The sequence below is a fragment of the Schistocerca cancellata genome, chromosome 6, assembly GCF_023864275.1.
Source record: "Schistocerca cancellata isolate TAMUIC-IGC-003103 chromosome 6, iqSchCanc2.1, whole genome shotgun sequence".
Classification (NCBI taxonomy): Eukaryota; Metazoa; Arthropoda; class Insecta; order Orthoptera; family Acrididae; genus Schistocerca; species Schistocerca cancellata.
In genome coordinates, this window is record NC_064631.1 from 509,949,477 (window position 1) to 509,976,345 (window position 26,869).

Here is a 26,869-nt window from a genome sequence, read left to right on the forward strand (position 1 = left end):
CATCTTTTATTCTACATGTTTTAAAGTTTTACAGTGTGTATATACATACCTTAGGAACACTATTTTCATTTCTAGACATAATTTCCATCCCTCTCAACTGCCTTACGCCATCTTGGAACCAGAACCTGTATACCAGCACGGTAAAATTCTGGACCAACCTGTTGGAGCCACTGTATGGCAGCATGCACAAGGGAGTCATCATCTTCAAACCTTGTTCCACGAAGAGAGTCTTTCAGTTTGCCAAAGAGATGATAGTCACATGGAGCCAGGTCAGGACTGTAAGGCGGTTGTTTCAGTGTTGTCCATCCGAGTTTTACTGATCGCTTCCATGGTTTTTTGACTGACATGTGGCCGTGCACTGTCGTGCAACAGCAAAACATCCTGCTTTTGCCGATGTGGTCGAACACGACTCAGTCGAACTTGAAGCTTCTTGAGTGTCGTCACATATGCATCAGAATTTATGGTTGTTCCACTTGGCATGATGTCCACAAGCAAGAGTCCTTCGGAATCGAGAAACACCGTAGCCATAACTTTTCCGGCAGGTGTGGTTTCGAATTTTTTTTTTCTTGGGCAAATTTGCATTATGCCTCTCCATTGATTGCCTCTTCGTCTCTGGTGAAAAATGATGGAGCCATGTTTCATCGCCTGTCACAATTCTTCCAAGAAATTCATCTCCACCATTCTCGTACTGTTTAAAAAGTTCGCTGCCTTCCGTTTTTCTTGTTTCTTTGTGAGCCACTGTCAACATCTTGGGAACCCACCTGGCACAAACCTTTTTTAACGCCAACACTTTCAGTAATCTGCAAACACTTCCTTTCCCTATCCCAACGTAGCGTGAAAATTCGTTCACTGTGATGCGTCTGTCAGCAGTCACCAATTCGTTAACTCTCTGCACATTGTCTGGAGTGTGTGCAGTACGACGCCTGCCGCTTCGCGTACAATCCTCAATATTGCCCGCCTTCATCACGTAACCTGCTTCCCACCGACTAACTGTACTACGATCGACACCTTTTTCAACCTCTTGTGGATGTTTCCCACTGTCTCGTTTACACAGCACAGGAATTCTATGACAGCACGTTGCTTCTGACGAACGTCAAGTGTAGCAGCCATCTTGAAGACATGCTGTGACGGTGCCACTCACGGGAACAGGTTGAACTAAGTTTGAAAACAAGCGGGAAGGATGTTTCTACACACTTTAAAACGTTGACACATGCAGAATTAAAACTGTATTTTTACAAAAATAGTGTGCATTTCTTTTGGACTGACCCTCGTATGTACTTCAAGCCGAGGAACTTCCGCTAGACCCAAAGTTCCAGCCCATTTGATCTTGTATTCGTCTGCTTTCGTAAACGTTTCCTTTATGTTTTAGTGTGTGCTCTTACGAAGCCGCTATTCTCAGCTTCAGTACTGCTCTTACAGGCGACTGTGCTTCAAGTCTCTGCAGGCTGTTCGTTTTCACACGCGCACCTCATGCTTTTGCAGACTGCCTGCTGTACGCCATCGGGAAGCCCGTGTACCATCGGTGGACGGACATGACTTATGGCAGTTGGATGCGAGACGCCATGCCGCGGCCTGAAGCTAACGCGGAGAAATTCTGGGTCACCAACGAAACTGACCCGTACCACCTGTACGAATTCGCCAACAAGACTTCCTTCAGCAAGGACGTACCGACCAAGGTCTATAAGCTCGACCACCCATTCAAGGTAAGTACTGCAACAACTGTCGGCACATGAGATCCTCTTTGTAGTCTGCGTGCGTGTTTACATCGATCGTCAGTGTTGAAAATTTAAGCTCGGGCGCGCCGCAGAGTAATCGGGCAGCTGTGCGTGACACCAAAATTAAATCACGCGTCGTGTTAGCAGCGATGCGTGTGGTCCGCGCTTCACACAACGTCCTGTCGCTCAAAGCCGTGCGACTCGCGCTCCATCGCTTCCCATGTATTTACTAATTATTTTTATTATTCTGTCAGTAAACTATGGTGACGTCAGCTGTTACTCCTAAGCAAATTGCTACGAGGCAACGAGAAACAGTCCTTCTCGGTGTCACGTACAGATAAAATAACAAAATAAAAGGCGAAAATTATGGTCAAACGTTACTCACACCCCTTACATGGGTCCAATATTCTGAACATAGGATAGCAAGATCTTCGTTTCATCGGATTTGGGTCTGTGGAGGTTATTGTATCATATGGTATATAACTATTTCTTCATGTGTGAGAAGTGTGGTCCACGATCCAGCTGACAAAAGATAAGATAGTACGCTAACAGAGACTCTTATCAACATTGCACATCATTCTTGATGATCTCTATTAAGATACAATAACAACTAACTACTCTCGTTAAAGATTCTCCGTGTCCTCTGACTCAGTGTTAAGAAAGTGAATTTGTACTATTGATGAAGTGAGTAGAATTCCTTCTCTCTTCGTCCACATTTACGTTTATAGATATTTTAAAACAACGAAAGCCACTAGTTTGTCTAAATCAATTAGAGTTCCCGCATTTTTCCATTTCTTCTGTTTGTCCCCAAACCACAACATGATGCCAACAATCCTAGTATATGTGACACAGTTTTTAACACACCCAGTAGTCAGGCTAGATTCGTCCCATTGATAGATGTACTGAGCCTAGTTCATTTATTGTCAATTGTCACTTGTCGCGTAGGGTAAGTGGACAGTTTAGACGTTGTGACATAACTGTATCAAGCTACAAACAAGTTTTCGATTCTGCGTCTACTGATACTTTCTTCTTCCCAAATTTTATTGAAGATATATTTATGTGATTCACTGGCGTATTTATTAGTTTTATTCCATAGTTCGGCCACGCTTAATTTTCACCCATTTTTATTCTGAAATAATATTTTATAATTCTTTAGTTGTTGGTGGTTCTGAATCTGGTTTATCAGAATTGTTATGAGAGAATTCGAATTTTTCATGATTGAGTTCACAGTTCAAGAGTTTCTCAGAGTATTCCGCTAATATCCTATAATTTTCTGTATTGTTGTGAACATTGTTACCATTAGCACTCCGTCATCAGGCTACAAGTGGCCCATCGGGACCATCCGACCGCCGTGTCATCCTCAGCTGAGAATGCGGATAGGAGGGGCGTGTGGTCAGCACACCGCTCTCCCGGTTGTTATGAGGGTTTTCTTTGACCAGAGCCGCTACTATTTGGTCGAGTAGCTCCTCAATTGGCATCACGAGGCTGAGTGCACCCCGAAAAATGGCAACAGCGCATGGCAGCCCGGATGGTCACCCATTCAAGTGCCGGCCACGGACGACAGCGCTTACCTTCGGTGATCTGACGGGAACCGGTGTAGTAACTGCGGCATGGCCGTTGCCAATTGTTCCCATTAGTATCTCAAAATTCAAGGGTTGATGCTTTTTATTTTGATAGATTTTGCTTGAAAGTTCTGTAGAAGCTTCTTGTGTTGTTTTTAGTAAACTTCTCATCAGTTTTGAAAAGAGTGTTGTTTTCGTGTGCCTTCGTAACCTTGTTTTATTCTTATCTACCGTTTTCATAATTATAATGAAATTTAATCTATTTTCCTCTTTTTTGCGATTTCCTTGTGGCCAAGACTGTTTTCTTATTGCAATGTATGTATCACGTTCCATCGACCATGATGTATCATTTGTTTTATTTTGTAGTTTTTGTTTTGAATGCTTATGTTTCCAGTTTTTTGTTTGGGGTGCTATTTGTTCAGCAGAGAACTGAAGATGACAGAAATTAACAACAGTCATTGGAGTGAATGCAGGAATATGACTATGGAAAGCAGAATGACGTGCCTCCTGGAGGAAGTCAGAATGACTTAAGAAAAACAGCGTGTATATTCCTTAGCAGGATGCATTGAGAATCTCCTAAAACGATCTGCTGCGCAATTCTGAAGTGATCTCAGAATGGACTTCCAATCACCTCTGATTGAGAGTCCCACAGAATGAACTCCATATGACCTCCAAATGACATCAAAAAGGCAGACTTCTCTTTGAACTCACGGTGCTCTCAGGCGGATCGATTGAGCTCACTCCTCCAATCCACTCTGATTACGCTTGAAGCGTTACTGAGAACGTAAACCATGTTTCAGTCACACTCCCAGTTGAGGGATATCTGAAGTTGATTAGCTGATTGTAGAAAAGCTACATGATGTGACACCAGTTTTTTTCCTCTTCTCTCCTGTTTAATTAAAAATGCTACCGATTGACAGGGAGAAGGGCCACAAAGCGTTTTATTTCAGAAAATTTTGCACTGTGTCACACTTCCTCATCGTCTCTCTGTACCTTTCCCAGTATGTAGCAGGACATGATGTACAAATGTGTGAGATTTTTCAAGGTGCAGAACTATTCCAAATGTAGTTAAATGATGCAGCAGGCTTCTCAAAAGAGAAACTAAGCAAACTAAACACAGGGTTTGCTTGAGATACCTCAGAAAGATCGATGAGGAGAGTAGAGGGCCGAGGTTGGCCTCCGGCCAATACAAACGTCGCAGTTCAAACAAACTGTGGTGTCTTTTTTGAACGTTAACGTTGAACGTGCTGCTAAATGGCCAGAAACGAACCGTCTTGGGCATAGGATATGCGTGCCCCAACGTGGTATTCCTGATCAAAACGCGCTACAGTGGCGTTGTCGGGTGTTTCTGGTTTGTAAATAACATTGTTTACGAAATGGGCGCGCATAAAATTCCTACGTTAGCTCTGCGTGAGTATTAGCATAGAAACGCAAATCTCATCCATTCTCGATATGCTAGACACGTTGTTCTGTCTGTAACATACACAAATAAAAACTCGAATATCTATGGACATGCTTTAGGGCAACAAGGAAAGTATCATGTACAGCCAATGAGGACACAGCGCGATACAACTTCACAACAGCGCGATACAAATTTACAATAGCTCTCAATATAAGATAAAAACATTACATTATCCTCACTCTTCAGTAAAACCCTAAGGTCATACTTGCGCTTAATCACTGCTCCTAGTCAGCAACAGAATCATTACAACTTGTGAATTTCAAAACCTACACTACTGGCCGTTAAAATTGCTACACCACGAAGATGACGTGCTACAGACGCTAAATTTAACTGACAGGAAAATGATGCTGTGATATGCAAACTATTAGCTTTTCAGAGCATTCACACAAGGTTGGCGCCGGTGGCAACACTTCCTACGTGCTGACATGAGGAAATCTTCCAACCGATTTCTCATACACAAACAGCAAGTTGACTGGCGTTGCCTGGTGAAACGTTGTTGTGATAACTCGTGTAAGGAGGAGAAATGCGTACCATCACGTTTCCGACTTTGATAAACGTCGGATTGTAGTCTATCGCGATTGCGGTTTACCGTATCACGACATTGCTGCTCGCCTTGGTCGAGATCCAATGACTGTTAGCAGAATATGGAATCGGTGGGTTCAGGAGGGTAATACGGCACGCCGTGCTGGATCCCAACGGCCTCGTATCACTAGCAGTAGAGATGACAGGCAACTTATCCGCATGGCTGTAAAGGATCTTGCAGCCACGTCTCGATCCCTGAGTCAACAGATGGGGACGTTTACAAGACAACAACCTTCTGCACGAACAGTTTGACGACGTTTGCAGCAGCTTGTACTATCAGCTCGAAGACCATGGCTGCGGTTACCCTTGACGCTGCATCACAGACAGGAGCGCCTGCGATGGTGTACTCAACGACGAACCTGGGAGCACGAATGACAAAACGTCATTTTTTCGGATGAATCCAGGTTCTGTTTACAGCGTCATGATGGTCGCATCCGTCTTTTGCGACATCGAGGTGAACGCACATTGGAAGCGTGTATTCGTCATCGCCATACTGGCGTATCACCCGGCGTGATGGTATGCGGTACCATTGGTTACACGCCTCTGTCACCTCTTGTTAGCATTGACGGCACTTTGAACAGTGGACGTTACATTTCAGATGTGTCACGACCTGTGGCTCTACCCTCCATTCGATCTCTGCGAAACCCTACATTTCAGCTGGATAATGCACGACAGCATGTTGCAGGTCCTCTAAGGGCCTTTCTGGATACAGAAAATGTTCGACTGCTGCCCTGGCCAGCACATTTTCCAGATCTCTCACCAATTGAAAACGTCTGGTCAATGGTGGCCGAGCAACTGGCTCGTCACAATACGCCAGTCACTACTCTCGATGAACTGTGGTATCGTATTGAAGCTGCATGGGCAGCTGTACCTGTACACGCCATCCAAGCTCTGTTTGACTCAATGCCCAGGCGTATCAAGGCCGTTATTACGGCCAGAGGTGGTTGTTCTGGGTACTGATTTCTCGGGATCTACGTACCCAAATTGCGTCAAAATGTAATCACATGTCAATTCTAGTATAATATATTTGTCCATTTAATACTCGTTTAGCATCTGCGTTTCTTCTTGGTGTAGCAATTTTAATGGCCAGTAGTGTAAAAGAGAAAAGGGTGAAAACATCGTCCTGCATGTAATGCATGCTGCCCTATAGATTAAGCCAATCGACAAACTCACTCCTCAGAAAGAGCACTATTATATTTACGTAACATCGAAATTGTGGTATGTACTCAAATTAATCAGAACCTATCAAAAACGCGAAACCTAGAAAAAAGAAATATGTAGACGTAGAAGTGGGTTTCGTCAACGGACAGAAATATTAATTCCGCGGTATGATTCTGTGGGGCAAAATTAACTTTTTTGAGTAGTTTTGAGTAGTTCTCTTTGTAACAGAGACGCGAGCACATGTCCACGCCACTTCCATGTAGCACCCTCGTTGTGAGAAACAAAGTACTTTGTGAGCAGAAAAGAATAGCAAATGCTTGTTAATGGTAACAGCAGCCAGATAGCGTGTTTTTTAAATCATTTTGTGAATTTTGGCGGTTTGGTTTGGGTCGTAAGTCCATGCCATGTGCAAATGAGCGCCCTAGAAGCCACAGTAACTCGGTTTTGCAATGTTTAATAAAGTTGGAGGAGTCATAGATTTATTCCGAATTAAAGCTAGTATGCCCTACGTAATTAACGTTGATTTTCTGTTGATTTTCTCTAATGCTAACATTTTTTTTTTTTTTTGTGATGCGGCTCCATGGTGTATGAGTATGCCTGTGGCTTATATGAGGTAGGAAGATATTAGTGCGATGTTTCATGGCACTTTTCAGAGCAATTTATTGGAATTTAGTTTTTTAATATTAAGGTACAGTGCCTGACTGCTTGAAACAGTCATATGAGAAGTAATGATCTTTCATAGTTTCTTTATACTTTATGATTCGCGTGCAATTCTATCTCATTCACAATAATCGTTGACAATGGCCTTCCGCCACCTTCGCACTGAAACTGATTGACCAATTTTGTTGAAATATTTTAAAAACAGAACACGGCTTTCACCATTCCTGCCAGCGCATACTTGAATTACATGAGAGAGAAATCTGTCTAGTGATTCTCACTGATAACACACATCTATATTATCACAATCAATTAAAATTGATGTTGTCTAAATTCTGTGCCGGCCGCGGTGGTCTCGCGGTTCTAGGCGCGCAGTCCGGAACCGTGCGACTGCTACGGTCGCAGGTTCGAATCCTGCCTCGGGCATGGATGTGTGTGATGTCCTTAGGTTAGTTAGGTTTAAGTAGTTCTAAGTTCTACGGGACTGATGATCAGAGCTGTTAAGTCCCATAGTGCTCAGAGCCATTTGAACCATTTTTTGATCTAAATTCTGTAATTATTTAACATCTCCTTTGGGCTCACCTCTCGTGCGCAGATGAATATGTGTATTCACAGGCGTTTCATTCTGTAGCTTTCATGTGTGACCGTGCTTCCGCTCTAATTTATACGTGATATTTCGCGTAATGCTTCACTGTATACGTCAGTACTTCAGCATAAGATGCATGGGCTATTCTTTGCACTAGAGAGAGAAAGAGAGAGAGGGAGAGAACTAATCCCCACTCCCCAACCTCCGTATAGTGTGACCATTCATAGCGTAAACGTAAGAGACCAATTAGGAATCAGAAGTAATGCCAACGTATGCAAATGAGTCGATATCTTGTACAAATAAGTGTTACAATTACGGACAGTTACCTTTCCTACCCACTTTTGCGATGGTTAACTTCATTTCACAGTTATAAATCAATAGGAGACCCCGTGTACTCACCTTAAGAGGTACTAAATTAAGGAGTCATTCACCCCCTCTCCCCCAGGCCCCTCTTGACAATTCAGTAGATCTCTGTTGTCAGACATGAGTAAAGCAAGCGGTTACCGCCCCCATTACTGAGCGCGTTGGTTTTGTGTGCTTGTCGCGTTACCCGTTGCATGAATTAGTCCTTTGCCATTAATTCATTAACTAAAATTAGAGCCTTTGTAATTACTTACATAACAGAAAGAAATTTTCATGCACACTTATTCTCAGCATGCAGTAGGGGAGGGAGATAAATAGCACAGTGTCTCAGTATTACAAGAGCTCAGTTCGCTCTCAATTGCTTCATGTCTTATAGCGTAAAGCATAAAAAACAACTAAAAACAGAAGCGTAAGGTAACCTTGCACTCTGTTGTTGTTATGGTTTTCAGTCCTGAGACTGGTCTGATGCAGCTCTCCATGCTACTCTATCCTGTGCAAGCTGCTCAATCTCCCAGTACCTACTGCAACCTACATCCTTCTGAATCTGCTTAGTGTATTCATCTCTTGGTCTCCCTCTACGATTTTTACCATCCACGCTGCCTTACAATACTAAATTGGTGATCCCTTGATGCCTCAGAACATGTCCCATCAACCGATCCCTTCTTCTGGTTAAGTTGTGCCACAAACTTCTCTTCTCCCCAATCCTATTCAATACTTCCTCATTAGTTATGTGATCTATCCATCTAATCTTCAGCATTCTTCTGTAGCACCACATTTCCAAAGCTTCTATTCTCTTCTTGTCCAAACTATTTATCGTCCATGTTTCACTTCCATACATGGCTACACTCCATACAAATACTTTCAGAAACGACTTCCTGACACTTAAATCTATACTCGATGTTAACAAATTTTTCTTCTTCAGAAACACATTCCTTGCCATTGCCAGTCTACATTTTATATCCTCTCTACTTCGACCATCATCAGTTAATTTGCTCCCCAAATAGCAAAACTCCTTTACTACTTTAAGTGTCTCATTTCCTAATCTAATTTCCTCAGCATCACCCGACTTAATTCGACTACATTCCATTATGCTCGTTTTGCTTTTGTTGATGTTCATCTTATATCCTCCTTTCAAGACACTGTCCATTCCATTCAACTGCTCTTCCAAGTCCCCTGCTGTCTCTGACAGAATTACAATGTCATCGGCGAACCTCAAAGTTTTTATTTCTTCTCCATAGATTTTAATACCTACTCCGAATTTTTCTTTTGTTTCCTTTACTGCTTGCTCAATATACAGATTCAATAACATCGGGGAGAGGCTACAACCCTGTCTTACTCCCTTCCCAACCACTGCTTCCCTTTCATGTCCCTCGACTCTTATAACTGCCATCTGCTTTCTGTACAAATTGTAAATAGCCTTTCGCTCCATGTATTTTACGCCTGCCACCTTTAGAATTTGAAAGAGAGTATTCCAGTCAACATTATCAAAAGCTTTCTCTAAGTCTACAAATGCTAGAAATGTATGTTTGCCTTTCATTAATCTTTCTTCTAAGATGAGTCGTTAGGTCAGTATTGCCTCACGTGTTCCAGCATTTCTACGGAATCCAAACTGATCTTCCCCGAGGTCGGCTTCTACTAGTTTTTCCATTCGTCTGTAAAGAATTCGTGTTAGTATTTTGCAGCTGTGGCTTATTAAACTGATTGTTCGGTAATTTTCACATCTGTCAACACCTGCTTTCTTTGGGATTGCAATTATTATATTCTTCTTGAAGTCTGAGGGTATTTCGCCTGTTTCATACATCTTGCTCACCAGATGGTAGAGTTTTGTCAGGACTGGCTCTCCCAAGGCCGTCAGTAGTTCCAATGGAATGTTGTCTACTCCGGGGGCCTCAGGTCTTTCAGTGCTCTGTCAAACTTTTCACGGAGTATCGTATCTCCTATTTCATCTTCATCTACATCTTCTTCCATTTCCATAATATTGTCCTCAAGTACATCGCCCTTGTATAGACCCTCTATATACTCCTTCCACCTTTCTGCTTTCCCTTCTTTGCTTAGAACTGGATTTCCATCTGAGCTCTTGATGTTCATACAAGTGGTTCTCTTATCTCCAAAGGCCTCTTTAATTTTCCTGTAGGCAGTATCTATCTTACCCCTAGTGAGATAAGCCTCTACATCCTTACATTTGTGCTCTAGCCATCCCTGCTTAGCCATTTCTCACTTCCTGTCGATCTCATTTTTGAGACGTTTGTATTCCTTTTTGCCTGCTTCATTTACTGCATTTTTATATTTTCTCCTTTCATCAATTAAATTCAATATTTCTTCTGTTACCCAAGGATTTCTACTGGCCCTCATCTTTTTACCTACTTGATCCTCTGCTGCCTTCACTACTTCATCCCTCAAAGCTACCCATTCTTCTTCTACTGTATTTCTTTCCCCCATTCCTGCCAATTGTTCCCTTATGCTCTCCCTGAAACTCTGTACAACCTCTGGTTCTTTCAGTTTATCCAGATCCCATCTCCTTAAATTCCCACCTTTTTGCAGTTTCTTCAGTTTTAATCTACTGGTCATAACCAATAGATTGTGGTCAGAGTCCACATCTGCCCCTGGAAATGTCTTACAATTTAAAACCTGGTTCCTAAATCTCTGTCTTACCATTATATAATCTATCTGATACCTTTTAGTATCTCCTCGGTTCTTCCATGTATACAACCTTCTTTCATGATTCTTAAACCAAGTGGTAGCTATGATTAAGTTGAGCTCTGAGCAAAATTCTACGAGGCGGCTTCCTCTTTCATTTCTTAGCCCCAATCCATATTCACCTACTACGTTTCCTTCTCTCCCTTTTCCTACACTCGAATTCCAGTCACCCATGACTATTAAATTTTCGTCTCCCTTCACTATCTGAATAATTTCTTTTATTTCATCATACATTTCTTCAATTTCTTCGTCATCTGCAGAGCTAGTTGGCATATAAACTTGTACTACTGTACATGAACCATGAACCATGGACCTTGCCGTTGGTGGGGAGGCTTGCGTGCCTCAGCGATACAGATAGCCGTACCGTAGGTACAACCACAACGGAGGGGTATCTGATGAGAGGCCAGAAAAACGTGTGATTCCTGAAGAGGGGCAGCAGCCTTTTCAGTAGTTGCAAGGGCAACAGTCTGGATGATTGATTGATCTGGCCTTGTAACAATAACCAAAACGGCCTTGCTGTGCTGGTACTGCGAACGGCTGAAAGCAAGGGAAAACTACGGCCGTAATTTTTCCCGAGGGCATGCAGCTTTACTGTATGATTAACTGATGATGGCGTCCTCTTGGGTAAAATATTCCGGAGGTAAAATAGTCCCCCATTCGGATCTCCGGGCGGGTACTACTCAAGAGGATGTCGTTATCAGGAGAAAGAAAACTGGCGTTCTACGGATCGGAGCGTGGAATGTCAGATCCCTTAATCGGGCAGGTAGGTTAGAAAATTTAAAAAGGGAAATGGATAGGTTAAAGTTAGATATAGTGGGAATTAGTGCAGTTCGTTGGCAGGAGGAACAAGACTTCTGGTCAGGTGACTACAGGGTTATAAACACAAAATCAAATAGGGGTAATGCAGGAGTAGGTTTAATAATGAATAGGAAAATAGGAATGCGGGTAAGCTACTACAAACAGCATAGTGAACGCATTATTGTGGCCAAGATAGATACGAAGCCCACACCTACTACAGTAGTACCTTGCACTCTGTCTGACTAAAAAGATCCCTATGCTACCCCTTCTCAGTAGTTCTGTTAATTTTCCTCCACTCTTTCTTACAGGGCGCTGAATTTCTCTTGGTATCATCTTTGTCATTGTTGGGCTCAATCTGCAGTGTCACCCAATGAAGACTGGCGCTAGGTAACTACCCTGAATAAAGGCCCTGAATGCCTGATGTTACTTCGAGAAGTCTGTGGGTAGCACTTGTCGTGTGTAATGGGAACTCCGGCGTCGTTCTCACACTGGCCTCTGTTGTGGTGCCGTCCATCGTTTGCTGCCGGTTCCCTAGCGGCTTACATGCCGGATCTTCTTGTGAAAACCGCAGGGAATTCCTTCAGCTGTTTCCCTTCATTCCTGAGCTGTTGGGAATGCTTCAGCCCCACTTGTACGTAACAGAAAAGCCTTTAATGCTTCGCACAAGCGTCTTAGACATTCTGAGGTGAGTGGCGTCGCTCACCTGTCAGATAGCTTGAACCAAGACATACTTTTCAGAGCGCAGTTAAACCGTCTTCTGTGGCTTTCGGGATATCCAGGTTCGGCTTAAGCAGAGCCCTTTTCTCCTGAGCATTGGGCTGCTTAGTATTTTAGTATCAACACTCAGGCTGGTTTTGGAATCTGTATCACAGTCGTGCACAGATGTTTTACAGGGGAACAGAGGATCTGTCAGTTGAGTAAAAAATAATTTCATGAATCTACAGAACGTAAATTCAACACTATTATCACATCGTCAACTGTTAATCAAGATACAGTCACACAGAATTTATTCACATAGATGTGACTGGCTCGATAAATATTTGACTAATAGGACCCACTGCCTTATACTAGAGACGAACGCTCTACAGAAACGAAAGTAACATCGGCTATGCTCCAAGGAAGCTTAGTAGGACCTCTAGAGTTCTCAGCATACACAAACGACATATCCGACAATCAGCAGTACTAACATACTGCGCACTGACGATGTTTTTGTCTGTAGGAAAATATCGTCATTGGATGATGATGCGTAAATGTAAAAAGACAGAATGAAATTTTCGAATGTTGGCACTGCTAAACTAATGCTTTTAACAAATTGAAAGAACCCAAAAGTATCCGAATACAGGACCAGTAGTGGACGTCTCCGCTGCGTCACATTGTATAAAAATTTATAACTAAGGACAAAGGTGCGACAGGAAATGGGACGGTCAACTACAATTATAGTTAAAGTAGGAAAATGAAAGACTTAAAATTTTCATGTGGAGGCGCTCTACATGCACATGTAGATTGTCTTCAGATGAAAAACTGGAGCCGGACTTTAATATGTGAACCAAGATTAACGGTTCACATAGAGTGACTTTTATGTTATTTTATGCCACAATTTAATGGGAGATCTTAAACAATTGAGTTCAGTCGTTTTCCACTTCCTCTAAGTCTTTCAGGAAAATAAATCAAGAAGCGTAGGTTCTTTTCAACCATTAACATACCATGGGCTCCTAATTAAGGGTAACTCACCAACAATTAATGAGTAATTCATTATGTGAAGCATTGAGATAATAAGATTCCTCCGCATTTACGCTAACATTATAGACATGTTTCGTTAACTGGTATTTTACTATTAGGCCAAACAGCAATTTCTCATCAGCTCTTAAGTTCGGCCATTTATATCTGTTCACCACACATTAATGTTATGTTTACTTGTCTGATTAGATTTCCATTTTCTTATACCAATCATTGCACACACACACACACACACACACACACACACACACACACACACATATGTAAACATTTAAGTCTTCTCTTTCACAACTTTAGACATTATGGGTAGTAAGAAGTAAGTTTGACTCTGAAACTAATCAAGACTAGGACTGAAAGACACAATCTCCACTGCACTAGGTGGTCTGATTACCTGGAAACAGCTGAGGCGGGGCTTTTCATGAGTTTTCCATTTTCATTCACCTTGAGAGTGCAGATATTCTTTCATCATATATTTTAGAAATAGTAAGGAATAACTGTACAGTTGCAATACTAGAGATAAAACTGTGATAAAACTGACTCTGGCTCATAAAGAGACGCATAATACTGCAACCAAACTCTTTGTTTATATAATGACATAAAATACCTGAGACATGGCAAAGCCAATTTTCTTTTGGCTTGCTCATTATATTCCACAGATCTTTTCTCTTTCATTTCTTAATCTGGTGCTCATACAGTACAAAATAATTACGTATGTACTTAAGATGTTAAGGTAAATGGTTATATTCCTTTATAAAAACCCATTTTTCTTGGTGTAATAGTGGTATCTACTTAAATTCCAGTTTTATTTAAATACCAATATTTCACCATAATAAGATGTAGTCGCTGTGAAAAACAGCCACTCCCACTAAAACGGTTCTTTATAGGTATTTGCTGACTTATTATCTGATATACTGCTTCCTTTAACTTTACTTCACTTTAACTTGTACTTGAATGACTGTTCTTACACTTGCTAACACTTTATAAAAATAAACAGAAGACCAAAAACAAACTGGTATCTTTGTACTACCTCCTTGCAGCGTTTCACAAATTGGATGAAAATTGATCTCTACCACAGGGCTGACAGACACATACACAGAAATGTTCATTATTCTCCTTACGTCTGTTTATATAGTGGCTGCTTATGCTAATAAACAACTTTGTTGTTCCGATGGACTGTTTCACGGCTTCACTTGCTGGTGTAAACAATATATATTTACTAACACTGATGCATTCATATCACTCAGCATTATAATATACAAAAATATTAAATACTTAGGTAAGTTATGCAGTCCGTATTTAAATCCAAGCAACCAGTAAACATCGATGTTGCTACAGATTTTCGAAACATGGGTTCATAATAAGAGTGGATGATTTTTGAAAGAAGAGGCAGCCCCAGCCGCAATCAGGCATCGAAGTAATTCGATAGTGAAAGTTGAAAATTTGTGCCAGACCAGAATTTGAACCCAGATCTCCTGCTTAACGCGAGCGGTTGTCTTTATCGCCTCAGCCGTCCGGAAAAGCTTCCAAAAATGGTTCAAATGGTTCTGAGCACTATGGGACTTAACATATTAGGTCATCAGTCCCCTAGAACTTAGAACCAATTAAACCTAACTAACCTAAGGACATCACACACATCCATGCCCGAGGCAGGATTCGAACCTGCGACCGTAGCAGTCGCGCAGTTCCGGACTGAGCGCCTAGAACCGCGAGACCACCGCGGCCGGCGAAAAAGCTTCCGGTCCCACCCAATTTCTCTACTTGTCACACATCAGTAGCGTTCACTGTCCATGTTGTCTTGCTCACAGCGGGTCCTGTATTCCCACAAGAGGTTCGGTCATCGTTGTAGATCCACACTGAAGTTATTGAAGGCAGTCATCCTACTGGTATACTGCATATACATGATGGACGTCTGTTTTGTCAAACAAATCCGACAGAACAAACACCACACATGTATGTAACAAATAATTGATACTATCTTCGTCTTCTTCTTTCGTTTCACCCTCGTCGGAATACAGTAAGTGAGTAATTTACGTAAACCAGTTACGTTTCGTTGTGCGACAATGGAAGACACCAAAAATTGTCTTAGTTAGTCTATTACTGTTCATTCCACGAAGTTGTCCGTAAAAATTTTGCCTTCTTTTACGTGTAGAATCTGAGAGTTTTTCATCCTATGATTTTCTTTTAAATTATTTCTTTTAGTTCTCATTGTTCTATCAGGCCTATGAGATTCATGGTTAGGGTTTTTGCTGTATAAAATGCTTCTGGCTTTGTCAGTGTTTTGCAATGCTTAATTTTGAACCGCCATGAAAAGGATTACTTGTATGTCTCTTTTTTCAGTTGGAAAGCCAATTGAAGTTTGTTTTCCCCAGATTACCTTGCCATGCGTTCTGTTGCATTCCAGCTAATACTGAAGATTTTTTACTGTTTATATTTTCTATTCATTGAACTTTTAAATATTTATTTTCACGTTTGTTATTTGCCACGATTTTAGGTTTTTCAAAGGAAATGTTAAGACCTATTATAGCTGCTTGTTTCTCTAGTGCAAGGACTTGTTCCTTTAACCCCTCCATCGTTTCAGCAAAATGATTCAGGTCATCTGAAAAGACAAAGCAATTGATTCTGAGGTTCTTCTTCTTGCGACCCAGTCTTACTCCACTGTTTATATTTTCGTTCCATTCTCTGATTACTTTTTCAGGTGCACAGTTAAACAATAATGGGGAAAACCCGTCCCTTTGTCGAACTCCTGTTTTGATTTCAAATGGGTCTGCTACTTCACCCATGAAGTTCTTGAAAACCTATTCTTAATGGTGGCCTATATTCTGTTAGTTGTATTCTTATTCAAAGCTAGTTCTTCGATTACTGATATCAAGGACTCTTTATCAATTCAACTATATGTCTGCTTGAAATGAATTAAGCAAATTACGTAAATCATCGTCATTGCTTTTTGCTCTGCCATATTTGAGGTTTAGTATTTGTTCAGAGCATGATCTACCATTTCTGAACCCACCCTCGTTCGCCCTCAGCTATGGGGCCAATCGCAGATATGCTCTTTTTAAAAGGACTTTTGGAAGAATTTTACAAGTTACATCCAGCTAAGATTATTTGCGTCTATTTTCAAGCCTATTTTCTGGAGAGGTTGGATGAGAGCTGATTTTCACTCTACTAGAATTTCTTCTTCGTTCCAAATTTTATTGTAGTCCAACTGAAGTGATTTAGTGGATTTTTACTAGCTTTCTTTTTATTTCGGCCACCATTTGATTTTCACGAAACGCTTCATTATTTTTTGAGTCTGAAATGATGTTTTGTAATTCTTCAATTGTTGGTGGTTCTGAACGTACCTGATCAGACGTATTTGGAGTGAGTCCAAATTTTTCAAGACTGGATTCACCATTCAAGAGTTTCTCAAAACATTCAACTAATACATTACAATTTTCTGTATTGTTATGAGCAATTTTCTCATTAGCATCTGGAAATCGAAGGGTTGGTGCTTTATATTTTGACAGTTTTTGCTATCGTAAAGCGATACCAATAGATGAATACACTAAGCAGATTCAAAAAGAAGTAGGTTGCTGTAGTTACTTGGAGATGAAGAAGCTTTCACCGGATAGAGTAGCGTGGAGGGCTGCATCATACCTGTCTCTGGACTGAAGACGAGAACAACAACAGGTTTCACTTGACAACTCTGTAGAGGCTTCTAGAGGCTTCTTGTGTTGTTTTTGATAAACTCGTCATCAATTTGGAGGAGCATGTTGTTTTCATGTGCCTTTGTGACCTTATTTATATTTTTGTCTGTCTTTTCCCTGTTCTAATAAATATTAATATGTTTTCCTGTCTTTTGTGATTGCTATTGTTCTAAAGACTGTATTCTGGTTGCAATATATGTATCAGATTCCATCGACCACAATGCATGTTTTCTAATTTTAGTATTGGATGCTTTTTGTTCGGCTATGTTAAGCAATTTTTTTTTCAAGTTTTTCCCGTCTTGAGTCTGGTTGTTTTATTTTGTCTTTGTAAAGTCTTCAGAACTTGGTATGATATCCGTGTTGTATTTGCGACCTTAATTCTTTTTTTTTAATCTTCGTATTTCCCGTTTGGAGTAACTTTGAACTTGCTTTTAAACAGATTATGATCCGAATCCAAGAGTGCAGCCATAAGCACACTAACATTCATAGTTCTTAATTGCTACAAGATCAAGTTGGTGTTTCCCAAAGGTGCGATTTAGGGAAGCCCATGTTTTTTGTTTCATGGTAGTGTTTTGAATGCTGTAGATTTGAGAATTAGGTTATGTAACTGGCAAGGTTCTATTAGCCTGATGCCATTCCTCTTTATTCTAAAATGGACTGGATAGTTACAAATAATCTTTAAACTTTTTTCTTGGCCAATCGGTGCATTAAAATCTCCAAGAAGAATCATGATGTTCTTTTCTCTGGAAGTTTTTGAGTAATGTCAGCTAGTTAGTTCCAAAATATTTCCACTTTTTCTTTACTTTTCCTGTTGACTTACATTTATGTGTGCTTGTGCATTAATAGCAGTGTACATATTGTATGGGTTTTTAAATGTAAGACTTGAGATTGTTTCAGATTGGGAATTAAATTTAACGAACAATTTTTTTTTGTCTGTTATGCAGGCTGTTCCAAAATGTGTTACATTTTTCATCAATCAGTTTTCTACTTTACCTTCCTATATCCTAAGACCTTGTGAATAGAGATGGATCAACTCGAGTTACCAAACTGGGTTGACGGGATTTTAAGTCAGTCCAAGTTAAATAGCTGCGAATTCCTGTTGTGTTCATTTTGGTGCCACGGAGGTTGGAATTTACTGCCATTGAACCGACCGAACGCGAGTGAACCGTGTTGAATCTATGCCTACTGAACGGAACGTCACTCACTGCGATCTTAAAAAGTGCAATAAACAATTCTGATTCGTTTTGTTTGATTGAAATTCGTGAAGCGTTAGATAAGTGTTACTTACATTTCTGTCTATACAGACCATTAGCACCGTGACAACTTGGAAACACACAAGGGGTGATAAAAAAAAGTTTGCGTTCAAAGTCAGTCCTTCATCGGTATGCCAACGAGGAAAAAACGCCTTGAACAGGGTGCGGTTAATTCACCAACGCACCATGCTGACGACACCCGTTTGGTAAAATTCCATGGCCTTCTGCGTGAAGAGGTCCATAACTGCCCGCTGCACCTCCTCGTCCAACAGGAATCGTTAACCCTGCAAGGCGCTTCTTTAAGGGACCGAAGCCGTAATTATGGTTTCGAAGGAGGGAGGGGCTATAGGGCGGGTGCTCGATTATCTTCAGGCCCTTCTTTAAGGGACCGAAGCCGTAATTATGGTTTCGAAGGAGAGAGGGGCTATAGGGCGGGTGCTCGATTATCTTCAAGTTGAGTTGGCGTAGCTCCTGCTTTACGACATTTGCGACGCGAGAGCGTGCTTTATGAAGATTCGGAACCCTTGGCACTTCGATCCACACCTGCCATAGCTGAGAGTCGTACTGTCCCATACATGTTCAACGTTCTTTAATGAACTGAATAACGTAACACAACTGAGAACTGCCTGCACTACGTTTATATATACAAAATCGTTCTACCAAATATCTGCGAGAGAAAATACTATTGGAATGTATTAACTAGTTTATTCTTCTTCAGAAACAAGGAAGCGATCTGTAATAATCACTTTAGAAAAGATGAACTTCTTAACTAAGATCGCTTGTAAAAAGCGTTTATTGTTGATTATGGCTTTCAATAAGCATCTCTACCGCCTTCAGATCTCTATAAAGGTTATTATAAATCTCCTGTACAAGATACACAGATACCCTTCTGAAGCATTACCAGGTATGTGAACGATGCATCGGCAAGTCGGAGTTAAAACCACCGTATACACGGTATTTCTCCAAATGCTCGTGTCCCATACCACACGCTGATTTCCCGATGCGTATCTCATCTTGTCCTACATATACGTGGCAATGTGTACAGCATGAAGAGGAGAAATGTGATAACCTTTTATCGAGATGTGAACATGGTAACCATGCTTACCGAAACCAGTAATCAACAATAAAGGCTGTAGGTTGCTAACGAATGACATTGGCTAAGAAGTTCACCTTTTCGCAAGTATTTGAATATAGACAGTTTCTTGTAGGCTAGGTGCTGATACCGTGCATTTTTTCTAAGCGTTTCTGAAATACAAAAGAGTTCGGCACTTATTATTTAATTTCTTCATTTTCAACGGTTTTCTAATATGTTTTAAAACATCAATTGCAGTGAAATACTGCGGATAGGGCTTGTCTGTTATGTTCTCACACACACGCCTTGCTATCGATGCTTTGAATGTGGAGTCAAAGTTGCGATTCTGTGCTGTCCGTAAATGACGCAGTCGTAATTGCTAGAGGCAGAAGACGTCACTGGACCAGGATGTTCAGAGTTCGGCGCTAGCTGTCGGTTTAAGCTTTGTAAATTACGTAAAAAGTATTTTCACAAACTCACAGCTCTAAAAACCAACTCCATAATTAAGAAACGTAATAAACTTCTGCTGGATAAAATTCAGACATCTACATCTACATCCATACTCCCCAAGCCACCTGACGGTGTGTGACGGTGGGTACCTCGAGTACCTCTATCGGTTCTCCCTTCTGTTCCAGTCTCGTATTGATCGTGGAAAGAAGGATTGACGGTATGCCTCTGTGTGGGCTCTAATCTCTCTGATTTTATCCTCATGCTCTCTTCGCGAGATATACGTAGGAGGGAGCAATATACTGCTTGACTCTTCGGTGAAGGTATGTTCTCGAAACTTCAACAAAAGCCCGTACCGAGCTACTGAGCGTCTCTCCTGCAGAGTCTTCCACTGGAATTTATCCATCATCTCCGTAACGCTTTCGCGATTACTAAATGATCCTGCAACGAAGCGCGCTGCTCTCCGTTGGATCTTCTCTATCTCTTCTATCAACCCTAGATGGTACGGGTCCCACACTGCTGAGCAGTATTCAAGCAGTGGACGAAGAAGCATACTTTAACCTACTTCCTTTGTTTTCGAATTGCATTTCCTTAGGATTCTTCCAATGAATCTCAGTCTGGCATCTGCTTTACCGACGATCGACTTCTTATGATCATTTCATTTTAAATAACTCCTAATGCCTACTCCCAGATAATTTATGGAATTAACTGCTTCCAGTTGCTGACCTGCTGTATTGTAGCTACATGATAAGGGATCTTTCTTTCTGTGTATCCGCAGCACATTACACTTGTCTACATTGAGATTCAATTGCCATTCCCTGCACCATGCGTCAATTCGCTGCAGATCCTCCTGCATTTCAGTACAATTTTCCATTGTTACAACCTCTCGATATGCCACGGCATCATCCGCAAAAAGCCTCAGTGAACTTCCGATGTCATCCACAAGGTCATTTATGTATATTGTGAATAGCAACGGTCCTACGAGATTCCCCTGCGGCACACCTGAAATCACTCTTACTTCGGAAGACTTCTCTGCATTGAGAATGACATGCTGCGTTCTGTTATCTAGGAACTCCTCAATCCAATCACACAATTTGTCTGATAGTCCATATGCTCTTACTTTGTTCATTAAACGACTGTGGGGAACTGTATCGAACGCCTTGCGGAAGTCAAGAAACACGGCATCTACCTGGGAACCCGTGTCTATGGCCCTCTGAGTCTCGTGGACGAATAGCGCGAGCTGGGTTTCACACGATCGTCTTTTTCGAATCCCATGCTGATTCCTACAGAGTAGATTTCTAGTCTCCCGACAAGCCAATATACTCGAACATAATACGTGTTCCAAAATTCTACAACTGATCGACGTTAGAGATATAGGTCTATAGTTCTGCACATCTGTTCGACGTCCCTTCTTGAAAACGGGGATGACCTGTGCCCTTTTCCAATCCTTTGGAACGCTACGCTCTTCTAGAGACCTTTGGGTTAAAGCACACACTGTACATAATAACAACGCACTCCTACAACATATTTATATAATCAAGTGGAACGAACCTTTTATTTGAAGTTTCACTCGAACGAACTGTACCCACATATAGAAAAATGATGTTTGATAACTTATACGCAAATAACTGTCGTAGATTCCAATGAAAAATTAGTTTACATACCACACTCCGTATATGCAACACAATCCAAGTCTGCCTTCCACTCCATTGATCAGTAGTACAGATATACAAGGTGCTCCCCCCCCCCCCCTCCAGGCCCAACGCGATTAATTTGTGCTATTTAAATTTTACAAAGAGGTCGGCTTTTCGTATGTCGCATTTCAGCTGATACGACAACAGTCGATCGCTTCACGCCGCACTCTATCAGACATCAGTAAAGCCGCCCTGCTAATCGAAGCACGTCGCACGATGACCTCTCTCCTCTGTTTCGAGCTACCACCTAGAGCAGACGCTAAATGGGTTAATTTCTCCGCCTAGACCTGTTCCCTTCTGCTCCAAGATTGGTCTACAGCTACTGGAATTATCTTCTCTCGTCCGCCTGGCAATCCCTACCATGTAATTCCCACTCCCCCCTCCCCCTTCCCATGTCATCATCAAATAAACCGATACAGTTTCTTTTTACAAACATGAGTACTATGTATCATTTACACGCCCCACGTCCACACCGCTTTCCGATCCTGGCTCCACTCCATCCCCCCCCCCCCCCCATGGGACGTATACAAATATAGGACCCAATTCGATCACTTCTGTAAGTTGGGTTCAGGTCAAATTCCATTCAGTTGCTCAATTCTTCAAAACTTCGCGTCTCTTCCGTCCATCATTGCATGATTCTTGATTCTCTTTGTTTCTGTTGCTGTATGTCAAATCTTCCTCAAAAAATTGCTTTCCATTCTTCTTCTTCTGTCAATATATCAGTATTTTCTCTAATTGTGCCATCTTCAGTACTTCTGAGTAATTAGTATGCTTGATGTTCCATTAAGTTTTCGCCACTAAGTGCCACCAAGAAGACATTGCTCAGTCTCCGAGAAAAATTCTGCGTTTCGTTTGATAATCTTCTATAACTGCTCCAATTCGACCTGTTCTTGTAGTCGTTCCTCTTTGTTCCTCTGCTCCACACGTCATTGTCCAAACTTTACTCGGAAAACTTCTTATCCCCATAACTACCAGAATCGTACATTCACGAACGCGTCTTCATCAAAATGCTTCACAACTTCAAATGCCGTCCTCTTTATCTAATTATATAGATGTTAATTATTACCCTGCTAGGCATAGTACAGCGTTTACAGGAATCGCATAATTTACGTTAACATTACATGAAGGTACAACAGCGGAACGTACAGTTACAGATGGGATTACACACACTGAAGTATAAGTTCCATTTTAGAAGTTGTATAAAAGGAAAATCGGTAATACGTACATCAGATTAGCGCTAGAACCATAGACAATAAATGAGGCGAAGAATGCAGTAGAATCGATTTATATTATTGCACAGAAGAAAATTTGCGTCATTCAGACTTATTGTTCTATCCTCCTGCAAGGGAGCTGGTGTGCTTGTGAAGTGGATAAAAACACTGTAACTGCACTGCGTTACTTTAACACGGAAGGTGGTGACTTCACTCTTCGTACAATTACGCCTGCATTCCGCAGCCCACGCGTTACCTACGTGTGGTACCACTACCGTCGTCCTTCTCCCTCCCTTCCTCCTTCCCCCTTTTGTTCCTTCGCAAATGGTGCGTAAGGAGGACGGCTATCGACTGCCGGCCGCCGGCTTTGCGTAGTAGCCACTAAGCAGTTACAGGTAGCGAGAGGCTTGCTGAAGAAATGAATCCCCAAATAATATGCGTTCAGGGCCCTAAATGCAACAAAGGAAATTTGCCATTCCCAGTAGGCTGGAAGAAAGAAGATTCGTTTCTGAAAACGCAAATGCATCAAGGATACTGTGAATAAGGTGCTAAAAGTAAGCAATGAATCAAAGGAAAAGTACGCAAACTGGGTTATGACAAATTCGGAGCTTTTGATAAACTGTGGCGACCTGTCTTGTTCTCTAGGCTTTCACCAGATAGACTAATGTCCAGACCTACACAAGATCAGTCTTCGGACTGAAGACAACAACAACATTAACAACAACATAGAGGGAAACTTTCATAGACAAGAAAACCGACCACAAAGAGTAAATAACATTTCCATTAACAGACGTGTATCGTTGTGGTTGCACGTCTATAAAAGCAAAATTTTCGGCCGGTTGCGATGGCCGAGCGGTTCTGGGCGCTTCAGTCCGGAACCGCGCACTGCTACGGTCGCAGGTTCGAATCCTGCCTCGGGCATGGATGTGTGTGATGTCCTTAGGTTAGTTAGGTTTAAGTAGTTCTAAGTTCTAGGGGACTGATGACCTCAGATGTTAAGTCCCATAGTGCTCAGAGCCATTGAAACCAAAATTTTCGTAAATGCATTACAATTAGTGAACCAGCTCTCAACGGCCGCGTGGGGTAGCCGTGCGGTCTAGCGCGTCTTGTCTCGGTCCGCGCGGATCTCCCTGTCGGAGGTTGGAGCCCTCCCTCGGGCATGGGTGTGTGCGATTTCCTTATCTTAGATTAGTTTAAGTTAGATTAAGTAGTGCATAAACTTAGGGAGCGATGACCGCAGCGTTTCGTCCCATAAGACCTTATCACAAATTTCCAACGTTCTCCTACTCTCAACGTCATGAACGAAATAGCAACTGTTGGCTCCTTAGACCTGGTAATCAGGAACAAGTGAGCGCAGTACCTTTTGCGACGAGGAGCTTCTGAAAACTAAAGTAGATATTACCAATTAGAGTAAACTCCAATGCAGAAATCGCTTCGTGCGGAACGCGAGAATGGCAGGAGGCCCGAGGTGAAGGTACAAAAGTACGACGTGTCTCTGAGTTCTTTCCCGGTGTGTGGAAAAACTATAGTCTCGAGCGGTATGGACGCTACGAAATGTATCTGTACAAAGCAGGATGCTAACTATACGGTAACTATGACTATGGAGAAATTAGAAAGCCAGATCAAGTATGGCACAGTACTCACTTCAGAGATATCACAGAGCAATCAAAACTGAAAGAGATCATGGAATAATTTTCATCTTACGGATGATTCAGTGTCGTACAAGCTAAACGAAGAAGAAATTCGGGACAGAGTCACAATAATACAGTAATTACATAAATAAATAAAAGTGAAAATCGCGGATTAGACATATGTTGACTTACGTTTGGTGGAACAGTAAGCGTTGGAAATTGTCATGTCTTCCAGCTCCAAATGCCATTTCTCTATCCCCGTAGAGTTTCTCAAAAAGAACGTCGCGTTCCCTCCAGGGATTCCCATTTGAGTTTCCGAAGCACCTCCGTAAAACTTATACTATGTGATCAAAAGTATTCGTGGCACCTCCATCGGTAATGTTCGAATTCATAATGTGTTGGCTCACCCTTAGCCTTGAAGACAGCTTCCACTCTCGCAGGCATACGTTCAATGAGGTGCTGGAAGGCTTCTTGGGGAATGGCAGCCAATTCTTCATGGAGAGGAGAGGTATTGATTTCGATTGGCGAGGCCTCGCATGAAGTCGGCGTTCCAAAATAACCCAAAGGTTTTCTATAGGATACAGGTCAGGACTCTGTTGAGGCCAGTCCGCCATAGGCCGTGCATTATGAACAGGTGCTCAATCGTGTTCAAAGATGCAATCGCCATTCCCGGATTGCTCTTCAACGGTGGGAAGCAAGAAGGTGCTTAAAACATCAATGTAGGCCTGTGCTGTGATAGCGTCAAGCAAAACAACAAGGGGTGCAAGCCCACTCCATAGAAAACGCGGCCACACCATAACACCACCGCCTCCTAATTTTACTGTTGTCATTACACGCACTGGCAGATGACGTTCACCGGGCATTCCCCACACCCATAGCCTGCCATCGGATCACCACATTGTGTACTGTGATTCGCCACTCCACACAACGTTTTTCCATTGTTCAATCGTCTCATGTTTACGATCCTTACACCAAGCGAGGCGTTGTTTGGCATTTACCGGCGTGATGTGTGGCTTATGAGCAGCCACTCGACCGTGAAATTTACGTTTCCGTACCTCTCGCCTAACTGCCACAGTACTTACAGTGGATCCGGATGCAGTTTGGAAATTCTGTGTGATAGTCTGGATAGATGTCTGCCTATTACACATTACGACCCTCTTCAACTGTGGGCGGTCTCTGTCAGTCAACAGACGAGTTCGGCCTGTACGCTTTTGTTTTATAGGTCTCCCTTCACGTTTCCATTTCACTATCACATCGGAAACAATGGACCTAGGGATGTTTAGGAGTGTGGAAATATCGCGTAAAGACGTATGACACAAGTGACACCAAATCACCTGACTACGTTCGTAGTCCGTTAATTCCGCGGTGCGCCCCATTCTGCTCTCTCACGATGCCTAATGACTACTGAGATCGCTGATATGGAATACCTGGCAGTACGTGGCAGAACAATGCACCTAATATGAAAAACGTATGTTTTTGGGGATTTCCGTATACTTTTGATCACATAGTGTACGTGTTGTTCGAACCTATTGGTAACTGCCTCTGAATTGCTTCGATGTCTTCCTTCAATCCGACTAGGTACGTATCCCAAACACTCGAGCAGTACTCAAGAGCAGGTGTCACCAGCGTCCTATATGCGGTCTCCTTTGCATGTGAACCACAGTCTCCTCAAATTCTCCCAATAAATTCTCGGCCATTCGCCTTTTCTACCACAGTTCTCACATGCTCGTTCCATTTCATACTGCTTCGCAACGTTACGCCTAGATATTTAAACGACTTGACTGAGTCAAGCAGGACACTAGTAAAACAGTATCCGAACATTATAGGTTTGTTCTTCCTACCCATCCGCATTAAATTGCATTCTTCCACGTTTAGAGTTAGCTGTCATTGATCACACTAGTTAGAGATTTAGTTTGAGTTGTCTTGTATCTTCCTATACCCAACTTCGACATCTTCCTGTGCACCAGCGCATCTTCAACAAACAACAGTAGATTGGTGTCTACTCTGTCCAACAAGTCATTTGTGTATGTAGCTAGCAACAGCTCTCCTATCACACCTGGCTGGAGCACTGTTTCCTCCGATCCGCTCTCTCCTCTATGTTTAACAGTGCAATTCCTCTTGTACTTTTAATGTAGACGCCTTCCCTTTTGACGTCACCGAATGTTGGCCTCTCCACAGATACTCCCCGGTTCTCGTAGCACTTTCGATACAGCCATGTCTATTGTTTATCAGAATCCATTTACATTTTAAATTTGTTAACCCGAAGGCAATTTTAATTGTGATTAACAGATGTAACGTAACGTGCATAAATATGAGGAAAGCCCCACTAGTGTATGGTTAAGCGATTGAGGAATAATTGGAAGCAATCACATTCATAAAATAGAAGAGCACGCTTGTGGAGCGATTAAAGTAGAACGACCATATAAAAGTAATAGCAGGTAAGGCCGATGCCAGACTAACTGGAACAATCCTCAAGAAATGTGCCCCCCCCCCCCTAACCCCCCCCCCTCTCCTTCCTCCAGAAAGGCGGTAGCTAGCAACTCCTCGTTCGAGCAGTA

At 42.0% G+C, this 26,869-nt stretch overlaps 1 protein-coding gene across 1 annotated transcript in view; it reads left to right on the forward strand.

The window, feature by feature from the left end:
- LOC126088406 (uncharacterized) overlaps positions 1-26,869 on the forward strand; it is a 992,980-nt gene that overhangs the window by 844,404 nt on the left and 121,707 nt on the right. The window contains exon 15 of the mRNA XM_049906546.1: positions 1,483-1,703. Within this exon, the coding sequence (XP_049762503.1) occupies positions 1,483-1,703 (221 nt within the window). The remainder of the gene's footprint in view (positions 1-1,482; positions 1,704-26,869) is intronic.